General features: G+C 39.2%; 1 protein-coding gene across 1 annotated transcript in view; it reads right to left on the bottom strand.

Annotated features, from left to right (window-relative positions):
• Positions 1-10,899: 10,899 nt before the first annotated feature.
• pou6f2 (POU class 6 homeobox 2) overlaps positions 10,900-13,455 on the bottom strand; it is a gene marked incomplete at its 3' end in the record, with an annotated part of 66,694 nt that continues 64,138 nt past the window's right edge. The window contains exon 10 of the mRNA XM_079181781.1: positions 10,900-11,407. Coding sequence (XP_079037907.1) covers positions 10,900-11,407 — 508 coding nt within the window. The remainder of the gene's footprint in view (positions 11,408-13,455) is intronic.

Consider the following 13,455-nt stretch of genomic DNA (forward strand, 5'->3'; position numbering starts at 1 on the left):
GAAAAGTTTAAACAAGTTGGAAAATGTATAATTGCTGTTGAAAACAGTGGAACCATGTATGGGCTATGTAGGTATTTATTATGTTTTAGATCAATTGTAGGATTAAAATTGGGGCTCTGATAACTGCCCTAAAATGTCCAAAATTAATAATCTGAAAAAATGTGTCAAAGATTATCAAAATGTTTTTCTTATTTGTTATAAATTGACAATTTGCATCTGAAACACATTGATTTGCATTTCGTCAATTCAAATCAGAAATGAATTTTCGGCTGTTGTTCTTCAGGACTTATAATTATATTTAACTCAATGTTTCTGTGGAATAAAACGAAACATCACAATAAAAAGGAGACAGTTTTGCATATTGATTAGGAAGATATATCTGGAAAATACTGCACGGAGACCGATGTTTCTTTATCTGTATACATCAGCTGATGAGCAAAACATGTGATTTAACATTACTGACAAACAAATGCATCTCATATGTTCTGGTCAGACACATGTTGTCAGGGTGTTAAAAATCATGTCTGCTGTTGTTTTTCTTCTTCTTCCATGAAACACTTAGTGCAGCCCGAACGCTCCGGCTGTTCAAATCACTGTCCAGTGCATCTTCACAGCTTCCTGTTTAAGTTTTCAAACCACAAAATGTCATCCGTCATGACAAACACATTATTCGCTCATCAATAATGCATCTCACCTCCCCGTTTTCCCCTCACTGTTGAGCAGAGAGATGTTTTATTTTCAGATTTTCTCATTCTTTATGCTTTATGGAAAACACAGGAGAGAGCGGACACGTGCCTTTTAGCCTGCTGGAAGACATTTGCAGCCGCCGGACAACAATGGCCTTGAGAATACTCCGAGGCCACGGCGGAGTTGTCTCCTCCTCTGGAAATGGAGGCCTCATTCACAGCAGCCACACCTTCGCCCCCCACCCCCTCGCTCAAAGAGTCAAAACAACAAAACCGGGGCAATCACCTGACACATTTCCATCCAATTTCCACTGCAGAATGTGTTCATTTTCAGGCTAATGGCATGTCATTTTGCTGGAGCCTTTGGTCAAGAATTAATCCTGGAATCAAAACAGATTTTCCAGGGAGCAATCTTCCATCAAGTATTGATTTTTTTACACTCACGGAGCCTGTAGTCCCTAATTTAACCTGACAGCCAGCAGCACAATGGACTGGGAGCACCTTGGCATCTCACAGAGGGAGCTCTCCTCCTCCTCCTCCTCCTCCTCCTCCTCCTCCTCCTCCTCCTCCTCCTCCTCTTCTCCATGAAGTGAAAGAGAGATTGAGAAGCAGGGGAAAAAAAGGGCTCCCTGATGTATAAAAACAAAGAGCATTGCTTACAGAAAACACAGAGATAAAGCTTCCGTCTCTCTGTTTTACCTCTAATTATGTTTTCTAGTGCGGTGCAACTTGGCCAGGTGAGGCTGAGAGGGAAAAGGGGGAGAGTGTTCTGGGGCCATCAGCTATCATTATGTGCCTGTTGACATCTCCCTGTCTTTGAGTGATTCTCATCTGTGATTTCCCCCGGCCATTTTCCACAGATGCACGAAGAGGGGTTTCATCATGGCCCCATAAAAAGGGCCCAAAGTGTCCGTACAGACCCTCACTAATAAGAAAGCAAAGATGTGTCCGACCATGTCACTCCTCTCTCATCCATATCTGCTCTCTCCATGCCTTCAGATATGCAATCATTCCCCCCCCCCCCCCCCCCCCCTCTCTTGTGCTTCTCTCCGTGTGCTGTAAGTATACTATACCGTATGTATAGAGGTCAGCGGGATGAGAGGATGATGGAGGGCAGGGCCGGCTATTTTCCTCCAGCTCTTAAAGCTGCGATGACCCATGAGCAGGCGAGTTGCACTTTGCCAAAGGGTTTTCCATGCGCCGCTTACAAACTACCTGTCGAGAGGGGAAACAATTTCAGTTTTCATCCTGCCGCCTTTTAACTCATAATCGTCCATTTTCAGGCAAAATGTGGCGCGACGCTTCTCTTTGACGGTTTAGACTAAGTAGCACATTATTTACCCCCTGAGTGCAAACGTCAGTCATGGTCGTTTTGCATCTTTTTCTAAAGTATTTTGCAGGTTTACTTTAACTCGCTGTTCAAAAGCTTCTTGCCACAGCAGATCCACTGACACACTAGATACCATAGAAGACTGATTCCCAACCTTTTGTTGCTTGTGACCCCTCACATACAAAATACCCACTCGGCAGAGTAAATAAGCACCGAAGTGGAAAGAAACGGAGTGAGAAAAGAAAGGTTGTAATGCTTTAGTTTTAGGCCTAAAAACATGCAAATAGATACAATAATGTAAAGTTAGTTTGGGAAGGTGTGCCAACAATGCGTGTTGTTAACTGAAAAGAGAGGACGTTATGTTGTGTCCTGATTTAACACCTGTTGTGTCAAATATAAAAGAAAAAATGAGCCATTAGGGGCCCGGAGTAAATATTTGCCTATGTGCAGGTTAATCCAGCTTTTATTGTGGCCTTAAAACAGATTTAACATTTAGAGATGAATTAACAATTGACTGAATCAGTTCAATATGAAAATGTGACTGTGGCCCTGTATATTGAGGATTGGGGTGAAGAAGAGGAACTAAGTGTTTTATACAAAAGCATTATTCATATTATTTCCCCCCCCCCCCCCCGCTCTCCTCCGAATCCTTTTCAATCCGTCCCTAAATAGAGAATTCAGCGGCTCAAAGCTAAGATGTGGTTTGGATCCAACATTTCATAAAATCTAATGTAATTATTTTAAATACTTAACATTCATTCTTGTATACCGACTCAGGTTAAGCACAAAATGAGTGGTGAATGTATGTATGTATGGTGAAGTTAGTATTTAAAAGATTTATTATTGATGAAAGTTTCTCTTTGAGGACTCAACTCATTTATATTTTCAAACCTGATGAATTTCAGGTGGAAGCAATTATAAAGATGCTTTTTAGTGTGATGAGTCTTAGAGAACAAAATGGTTTTAATTGCTGAAGGTCAACACAAAGAGAGACATATTCTCTTTTACGGACTAAAAGCGTAGAGCCACACAGACTCTACTGTTAAATAATTATGAAAGTATTCACTGACATTCACTTGGAGGTTTTGATCGTTTTCATCATGTCCTTGTGCTTCTTACAGTTCGCTCACTGAATTCAAAAGAAACACATTCAGTGTGTGAACTTTTAAACAAAGTGTTATTCATGAGGTTCTTTTATCTTCAACTGTATATAAATGTAGAATAAAGACCAGTAGTGGAGGAAATATTCACAGTATTTACTTTAAGTAAAAGTACTCCATTAAAAGTAAAAGTCCTGCATTGGAAATGTTACTTCAGTAAAAGTATTATCAACAAGACATACTTCAAGCATCTAAAGTGCTCAATACAAAAACGATACTTAACTACCTACCTGTCTACTTAACTGTCTATCCACCTGTCTACATAAATGCTTGTCTACCTGCCTGTCTACCTGCCTGTCTACATGCTGTACCTGCCTGTCTACCTACAGAGTCTTCCACCGGCTGCTAGCTCAACAGCTGTGAGTGCTAACAACAGCCATGTTTGTTGTTTACATTCATAATGATTATTTTGGGGGAGTGGCTTTGGAGGGAGGCCTGAAGTGATTGGCTGTCAGTGTTGCCAACTTGGTGACTTTCTCGCTACATTGAGCAACTTTCTGAGCTAGTGCTGCTAGTTACTTTCATTTAAACAGAGTTGGCAACACTGTTTTTTTTTTTTTAGTCTGGCTTACATTTGTTCAAACGCATTACTCATCCATCCTCATTTTGATCACCAACAGTAGCTTTAATTTGATTAACCAGTTTACCAAATATAAGAAAAAAAATCTGAATCTGCAACAACTGCCAAATAAATGCAGATTATAATATTTGCCTCTTAATACTTTAAGTAAAGTACCTCAAAATGATACTGAAGAAGTACAGAACTTGAGAACTTGAGTTTTCCAGCCCTGGTATAGACTGTGTGTGCAGGAGGCAGGTGGGAAGCAGGTGTGCAACCGCAGAATGTCTCACCTGTGTGTTTCTAAGACTTTTGCGGAGAAAAAAGATTCCTGCACAGAAACACTAGAGTTTAAGGCGGTGGGAAAACACAGACATCACACCCTAAAGACATGCATTCAAAAAACTGAGATGCTAGAAAGTTAAATGGAGTATGAGCCGATGCAATCAGCTGCTCAAGTCAGACAGGTGTCTCTGTAAAGACCCGGGCTATTAACTCCTCTACCTGCAAATACCTCACAGTGTGTCATTGCTAATAACGCTGAAAAAACCCCAAAACATAAACACAGGAACATCAGTGAAAGCAAAAGGGATCATATGCATGGCAAAGCCCGATTGCATGTGAGGATTGGTAATTGCACCCCCTGAGGCATCTGGGTGTGCAGAGCAGCAAAGTGGGGAGACGCCTGAGCAGCTCGCGCTTCACAGTCAGTGTACCAACATCTCAACCTTGAGGAAGAAGTGAAAACAAGAAGGCGGAGGAGCGGGAGGGTGAGGGATACGCCGACAGTTCATTTACCCAGAACATCAGCCCACCGCGCATTGTCTGAAAGATAAGGAAAGTGAATGCTTCATGCCTGATGGAAAACAAAGGCAGCAATTTAAAACCATCTGCATCCAACACATGCACTCTCTCCCTCCACCTCTCTGTTTCTGTGTCCTGACTGATATTGAAACATAATCCATTTGGAGCGCCGACATGTCATACTCTTTCTGTCCGGCCTCCCTCTCCCCCGCTCAGGACTATTTCTGCTGGTTGCAGGCTGAACGGGAATGTTTCATTGCAACAAGTCAGACTGCAGTCTTCCCTTTGATTCTGTTAAGAAAGAATATATATACAGTATATATATATATATATATATATATATATATATATATATATATATATATATATATAGAGAGAGAGAGAGAGAGAGAGAGAGAGAAAGAGAGAGAAGGAGGGGCAGGAAGAAAAGGACTTTAAATCCTTCTAAAGGAGACCTCAGCTGTCCTTTTAGGTTCAGAAAACAACAATAGACCACAAGATTCAGGGGTCAAAACCCTTCTCTGCTGGATAACTGTCTTTACTTGAAACATCATACACAAGAAAGTCTCAGGTGTGAATCCTCAAACATCCGTCTACTGCTCTATGATCTCTGCCAAGTTAAGAAAAGGAGAAGAAAATGTAGTTTTGCTGATGGTGATGATGCATTTGTCCCTTTGTAAAGCATACATCCCGACACATTGACTAATTACACTTTATTACTTTACTTAATATCATACTTGTTGCTTGTGTGTCCTTCCTGAGAGAGGGATCCTTGCTCTTAACCCAGACTTTTCACCAAGTCACTGAGCACATGAGGAGTAGAGTATTATATCAAATTAAAATGTCAACATGTTCTCTTCAGACCTGGCCGTGGTGGGATCCTATCTTACGTTGTAAGATTGTAAAGATCTCTGAGACAAACTTATGATTTCAGGATTTATAAATAAAATTGACTTTACTGAATTAACATCAAACCTGAATGAAACATGGATTTCAAACTGTAGATTTGGATTATGTTGGAGGAGCAGTGGGAATCCTTTTGACCACAAATATTTCAGACAATAAGACATGTTGACAGTGTTTGAGTTGAGCGTGTCAGTAGTTCCTCTGATGAGATGATAATTGAATGGCAACCCTTTGTAAAAACAGTTTTTTTCATTATTTGTATTTATTCATTTAATTATGCCTCAGTGTTTTTTCACATATTATTTTGTAATTTAAATTATAATTTCTTTGTATGAGAGGCCGTATGTCAGGGTCTGTTCTATTGTGTTAAAAATGTAAAAAATAAAAAGTTTGATATGTGATTAATACTTTTTGTTGAATAAAGTGGCTTCTTTTCTCCTGTCTTTTTAGGAATGGGATACCAACTTTCTCTTTTTAAATTAAGTTGTTAAATCTTAGATACTATAAAACCTAAAAACTTGTGCACAAAGAGAAACTTTCTGCGCATCTGATCAGATTCACATTGATACAAAGCTTAAACCTCAACATTTACTTCTATAGTTCTGCACCAGGATTCCTTTAAACTGAGCTGTTACCTTTATTGAAAAGCAACGACTGTGCTGCTGCTGCAGACGGAGAACAGAAAGTAAACTTTTACCAGCTGCCGAATACAAACAGTTTGAGAAAACAGATATGGGTCAGGAGCTGCATCTGCACAATTACATTGTTAATGGGAAAGACAATAAAAAATGGCGCGCATGGAAAAACAAAAAGAATAACATCAAATAACTGACTGGAGCTGTACACCTCAGCCATCACCACTCAAAAATACATCCAGTGTTTTGAAATGAAGGGGGGGGGGGAGCTGAAAGGAAGACGAAAAAGCATCTCGAACATCAGTTTTCCGTCTAATGTTAATAATTTATGTTGTCTGTGCTTTTTATTATTATTATTTATTTATTTACTACTTTCTTTTCAGCAGCCTGCCCATTTTTCAAAGGCATCATGGACAGGGGAGCCGTATCAAACTTTTGAGTTTAGTTTCAAAAGGCTTTCTCCCCGCTTATTTATACATTTCTTCTTCTTTACACTTGTCTTGTTGTTATTTTGCGAGGCAAACACATGAAGCTTTGATGAGAAGCAAACCTGGCATGTAGCCTATTCTTCTCTCCTGACCCCAAGTAAATCTTAATACATCGCTAAATATTGTTTGTAAGGCTCCTTTAGTAGCCTGTCATTAAACACAGCAAATAGTCAGTTCATCTGTCCAACAACAAAAAGGTCAAATGTCAAATAACATCCTAACTCTGGATGTGTGTGCAGGAGGATTTGAGAAGCACTTGACCATGAACCCTGAGAGGGAGAAGGTCAGGACGAGTTTGATTTTATTTGACGTTTTCCATCCCTGTGTTTGTGTGGAGTTGAAAAGATGAAAAGAGGAGTCAGTGATGTTTGTGGAATATTTGTATGTTACTGAAGCGTTTGAACTCAGCAGCAAGCTGTACCTGTGTCTATTTATCTATCTATCTATCCATCCACCCCTCCATCCATCTATTTACTCTGTCTCCTTAAAATGTATTTAGCCTATAACTGCCATAGACCCTATATAGAACTACAGTTATGATCTAATCAATGATAATTTAAATGATAATTTAAGCTTAGAGGCACTAAATAGCATGAATTCCACTAGCGTCATAGCTGACATGGCAGTTACTGCTAATCTGCCCAGCGCGTTAGCCTTAGCAGGAGTGTAGCTGTTCTTTTCATTATTTAGTTACTGCCTCATTTAGTTATGTGGAATTATAAATGTTAGGCTACCACATTTGAAATCAATAATAGATTCAACATAATAGATTTAAATGTGATCTAAAGGCTGTTTAATTACTCCAAATCATGTGAATTCCACTAGTCACAGTTAACTGCTACTCTGCTAAACTAGTTAGCTTTAGCAGGAGTTTAGCTGTTTTTCCCCCCAATCATAAGTGAATCAAGCTAATGTGGCATAACAAACTACATACTAAGATATTTGTTCATATATTTCAATTTCAGATTACAGCGAGGGTAAAATCAGTACATACATTTATTTCTAGCTTCAGTTAAGCTAGCAGTGGTTAGCCTCTCAAGCTAGTTGTCTGTCTCTCTGACATTGTTCCATGCATCACTGTCATAGAAGTGATACAATTCTATGGCATAATTATATATATATATATATATATATATATATTGAAAAACAGATGTCAACAAATCTTGCATTCATTTTAAATGAAATTCAGTTTTTACCAAATATGTATTTGTTTGGCTTCTTTAATCTTTCTTTAAAAAGAAATCATTCTACTGAAAACAGGACACACAATTCATGTTAAACAATTGTTTATTACTAATAATGGTACAAATCAATGTGACAGACTTGAAGCTTTTTTTTTATTTTTGGAAATACACAAAGTGCTGCTTAACTGACCAAACAGATATTGCTCTATAGATTAAAGTACAGCGTTCAGTCTATAAAAAAATTAAAACCAACCTCTGCAGGCTCTTCAGCTTTGGTTTTGAGTTCTTCGACTTATTAACAAAACATCAAACCGGTTTGTTTGTGTTCGTAAAATTTCACAAAAGCATTCAAAGGTGATTATTAACAAGTCATCCTAATTGGGTTAAGAGCAACATTACTGTAATCTCCTTTTTCTACGCGGGTCTGTGAAAACTGAGAGGTGGACGTCACAATGAATGAGAAACAATGCAACAATAATAAATAAAAAGAATGATGACCAGAGAGTCACGTGGCTCAGGAAAAATAAAACAATCATGTGTCACATAACAATAAATAAAACACAAGCCTCTCCCTCCACATTGAAGGTGAACATCGACACGTTACACACACACACACACACACACACACACACACACACACAGTGCAGAGTAACCGTCTGACTTTTCTTCTGCTTGTATGGCGTGTGTATGATTCACAGAACAGTGCTGAGGTAAACCGTGGACAAACTACTGTACATTTCTACTTTCAATTATTTTTATCTCAGTTCTTAAAGATTGTCAACATCATGAATCTATTTCTCTGTACAATGTGCATAACTATAGAGAGCTTTGGTCCAGCATTGAAAAGTTGAGCAAAGGCATAACTCCTTTCTGTGTCTTCTTCTTCTTCTTTTTATTTATTTATTTTTTGGTTTTGGTTACAGCTTTATTGGTAAGCTTCAGGACAGATCCATGTTCTACCTGCAGGAGGCTGCTGCTTCATCACATGTTTGTCTGGTGGGTGAATGCAGACGAGTAGTATTTTTGGCCAAAGATTTGCCTGAATGACATATTGGAACTTAATGAATCTGTGAAGTAGAAGTTGCTGTAGACGTACAGACGAAAAAGTACTTGAATATATGATTAAATAAACAAAATGAAGATTATATTAAACATCTCTGTGCATCAAATGACATGAGCTCACATGACCTCACTTATTTCTTTAAACACACAGACATGTAAAGCTTTTTCATGTGTTTTTCTACCATGTACCGAGTGTGTGTGTGTGTGTGTGTGTGTTTTCCAGGCAGTGAAGAAGAACACAGGCGAGCACAGGGGACTGAACGACTGAGATAACCAATGTGACATGGAAGGACAGATATCGAGCAGACACATGATTCTGAATAAATTGCATCAAATTTCGCCTCACTTCAAATTAAGTTCACTCGTTCTGACATGTGACACTTATTCTCAACATTCACTTTTCTTTTGTTTTTTTGTCTTTTCCTGTGAGGGTTTCTGTGAGAAGGGAAGTTCTTGCCTGGAATATTGACGTATCCTCACAAGGTAGAACCACGTAAAATGAACAGCTTAGTACACAGTGATGGAGAGTCAAATGACTGAAAATGAATTTCTACCTGAAAAATAACCAAAAACACATGAAATCTTGAACAGAATCTGTAAAAATGAACCGTTTGAAGCATTTTACTGGAGTAGAAATAAATTCATAGGTGAAGAAAAAACACAATTTCCTTAAAATGTTTGATTGTAACTTGTAAACCTTCAGTTAGCAGAGAGGAATGCAGAATATAAAGGAAATATTTATCTTCACAGAAAAGCATATTTGTGTTGAAATATTCAGGTTATAAAAACATCTGAACTCGAATGGGCTCAGTAGTTTGTTCAGTGACAAACAGGCTTCAACCACACATGTTTACTTTGTGTTAGGGGATAATTAAAGTGTTTACCATGTAAAATAATGTTATTTTGAGTTAATTTGGGGAATGCCAGGTGAAATTGATACAAAATATTCCTTCTACGTGTGGTTTGAGTTGAAGTATGCAAGTAAATTAGCTTAAAAGTAAATTCATCCAATACATTTCCTATACTGCCGTGATCGGTTCTTACAGCAGACACTCTTTGACGTGGTAGTGTTTCTTGTTTTTTTGTTAAAGTTGACCCACAGAGTAAAACACTTTAGAAAAAGGAGGAGAAAGCCGCGTGAAGAAGTGAAATAATAATAAAAGGTCTTCACCAGTCCTTGAGCTGAAATGTATGTGTTCTTTGGCTATCAGGCTTTGGCAACAGAATGACACAGTAGCTCAAAACAAAGCTGCAGTAGATTTGACAGACACTGAAACTCATCATCATCATCATCATCATCATCATCATCATGTGAAAGTCCTCAGTTTACTCCCCCCGTCCGTCCTCTGAAACAATCTCATGAGATTATTAATAAATAACTGTAAAAGTTGTACAAAGTTACACTGTGACTGAAAATATTTGCAGATGAAACACAAATCAGAGGCAAACAACATTATTATGCATTTGTTTAACAGCAACGGGTTTTTTTTTTTGTCCAAAAGAGAAACTTCATCAGTGTCATTTCAATTCAAAGACAGCACTCTTCTTCTCTTTTTTTTTTTTCTTTTTTAAAGATATTTACATACAAATAATGAAGAAAAAAGTAAGCGAGACAAAGATAAAATGTATACTCAACCTCACGCATATAGCTTAGATTTGCCAGTACAAATGTAGAAATTTAGAGCACATTTACATTACAAAATTATTCTTAGTACTCAGATGCAACAGACTTTGGTAAATAGTGTTTTGATTTGGTATGATCTCTTTACTAAATCCCTCCTCGTGGGAACCAAAATGTGGGCGCTAGACTGGTCCGTAAGGCCAGAATCTAAAACTCTTTGAAACAGCACACCGTATGTTTTTACATAATTCTCAGATATTAATCTCTTTTTTCATGTTTTTTTGGTTTCGCCAGGGTCATTTACATAGCTGTGGTAATCACACTGACAACACATAGTTTTTGTTTGCAAGCTCATGACTGTCCATCCAGGTGACTCGGGCACATTTTTTTTTCAGTTCATCCCCCCCTTGTTGTTTTTCGATGGCTGCCACTTTGCCACTCCACTGTTTTGCCCGAGAGCTCGTTCATTTCGGGAGCTCCTCTAGAGAATCAGTGAGAGGGTCCATTGGGGCAGCCGGGCCGAGGTCGGGCGGTTTCAAACGCTTTATTGTGTTTTTCAAGGCTTGCCTCTTGTTGCAGAACCAGACACGCACCACCTCCCTGTCATAGTTCAGTTTCTCGGCGATTTCCGTCATTTCCTGTCCGGAGGGGTGTGTGTTCTTCTCAAAGTGGCTGTTGAGGATCTCGAGCGCCTGCGGGGTGAAAGAGGTCCTCCGCTTGCGTTTTTTGGAAGGCTCGCTGCCGATAAACTCAGTCAGGTTCTGCATGCCGGATCGGTGGCGGGCTTCAGCCTCAGCCATCCAGCGCTCCAGAACGGGCTTAATCTTCTGGGCGCTTTTAGGGGTGATGTCCAACTTCTCAAACCTGGCAGGATATAAAAGGCCAGGGTTCAGTTTTCCTGTCAGACTGCTACCTATAGTGTTCTCTTGGGCTTCCTGTGGTAGGAAAAAGTGGCTTCTCAGGATGGTGTGTCTGGGGAGAATTGAGAAAAAAGAATCTTAGGTGCCCTGCCAGAACAAGGGATAAGCTGCCTGCCTTTTGTCTCCTCAACCAGAATGCCACAGGGACGGAGACTAACATCCAGGTACACATCCGAGCCAAACTCCTGTATTCTGCACCTGGAAGCACCTCAGCTGCAGCAGCTGGAGGTGACGGTTGCCAGTCGTGTGTTAATTCTTTTGGAGGAGGCTGTGCCTCTGTCCCAAATTGGCAATAGTGGAGCAAGGAGATGTTGCCAATGACTAAAATCAGGTCCAGTTGAACCAAAAACATAGAAAACATCTAACTGAACACTGCACTTCAAAATTCAACAAAACAGGAATTACTTCAAAATATCCCATTTCTTTCCCTCAGGTGGTAAAAAAAACACCAAAAATCCACTAATGCATGCAGTTAAATATGGCACCATCATTTATTTACAAAAGGAGCTTGAATTATTAATCAAAATGTACATTTAATACATTTTTCAAACTTTCTTTCATCCTCTAACAACGTCTCATTTTATATTCAATAAGGATACATTTGCACACTCTAATCCTGAAAGTTCCTGCAACTTTACGGCTGCTTGACATGTAATTCTGACTTTACATGAACTCTGCACACTTTTAGCGAGTCACAGTGAGAATGGACTATGAGGCTTTTTATAAACAGCCCTGCTAGCTGGCAGCCCAATGACTGTGTCAGGTGCTTTTACCTGTGATATGAACATATGTATATATGAACATGTGCTTTATAAAGTACTAGAATCAGATAACATGATGCTCTTATATTTGACAGTAAATGCACTCCTCTCACGCCTGTAATGTTTATGGTATTTAAAGGAGAATCACTTTCTTTATTTTGATTAGATGTTGTTTTAATTTACTGTTATTGACCTGAGCAGTCACGTTGAAGTGAAGCTAACTGATCTAGATTTGAGTCTTATAGTTTATTGTTTGTTTTATGGCTGTTTGTCTTTTGACAACATGTGGAGAAAGTTACGAGGATGATATGCGATAAATGGTCCGTTAAGACTCGAAACAATGACATGTTATTTAACTGAAGTAGAAAATCAGGATTCAGTCTGCTTTTTAATGGGTGTGTGTCTGTGTTGTGCGTGTCTGCGTTGGGGATCTTGTGTAGTTGTGATTTGTCCTCAAGTCTCTCTCTTTCTGTCTTTTTAAAGTATTTTCTTGCATTTGTTAACCTTATTTGATAGCAGACAATAAAGAGCTGACGGGAAATGAAAGAAGACAGAAGAGGGTTGTCAGTAACGAAGGACCCAGCTGGACTCAAACCGGGGACATGTCAGTGTCTGAGGCCACTAGGATTCTTTTTGCAAATATTTGTTTGGGCTTGTTATTATCAATTTATTATCAACGTAATTGTGTATCATTATATCTTAACATATGATTTCATCAGGATCTAATTCCATTTAAAGACAATAAATACTGAATTATAGCCCAGCCCTAAGAGGCAGATTTAAATTCTCCTAATAGCTGCTTTTAAAAGAATAATAAAATAAATAAGCACACATGAGTTCACTGAAAGGGTGAAGTGTGTGAATGCTTTTAGTAAAACAACTCCTGAACTGACAGCCGCTCTGACGGAGAGACAGCAGAGATGTACTCTGCTCTCTGTGGAGCAAACAATGCACACAAGACAGTTTTAATGGCGAGGTGAGCTGCTGCAGACAACAACTGTGAGGGAGAGATGTCCATGCGTGCATGAACTTCCTCTGCTTCTACACTTTGTTGGCGCATTCCTCCTCGTCGACGGGCGGTATTATTTATAACCTCCCCCTAAACAGTGGAAAGAGGAGGGCTCCATACTGCGGGGGATACATTAGTAAATATGAGGAAGTCACCAGAGACAGGACATTTCATGGATCAACAGGAACCGCAGATACTAAAATGAGTTGAGAGCTGCTCAGCTGGGGTATGCACTCCCTCCTCTAGTGCATCCGCACGAGGGAGATTTCCCTGAATGCACCTCCAGCCTCTCTTCTTAAAAGTACCTTCGGAGGCTGCTTAGACATGGTG

Source organism: Pholis gunnellus (assembly GCF_910591455.1).
Source record: "Pholis gunnellus genome assembly, chromosome: 20".
NCBI lineage: Eukaryota > Metazoa > Chordata > Actinopteri > Perciformes > Pholidae > Pholis > Pholis gunnellus.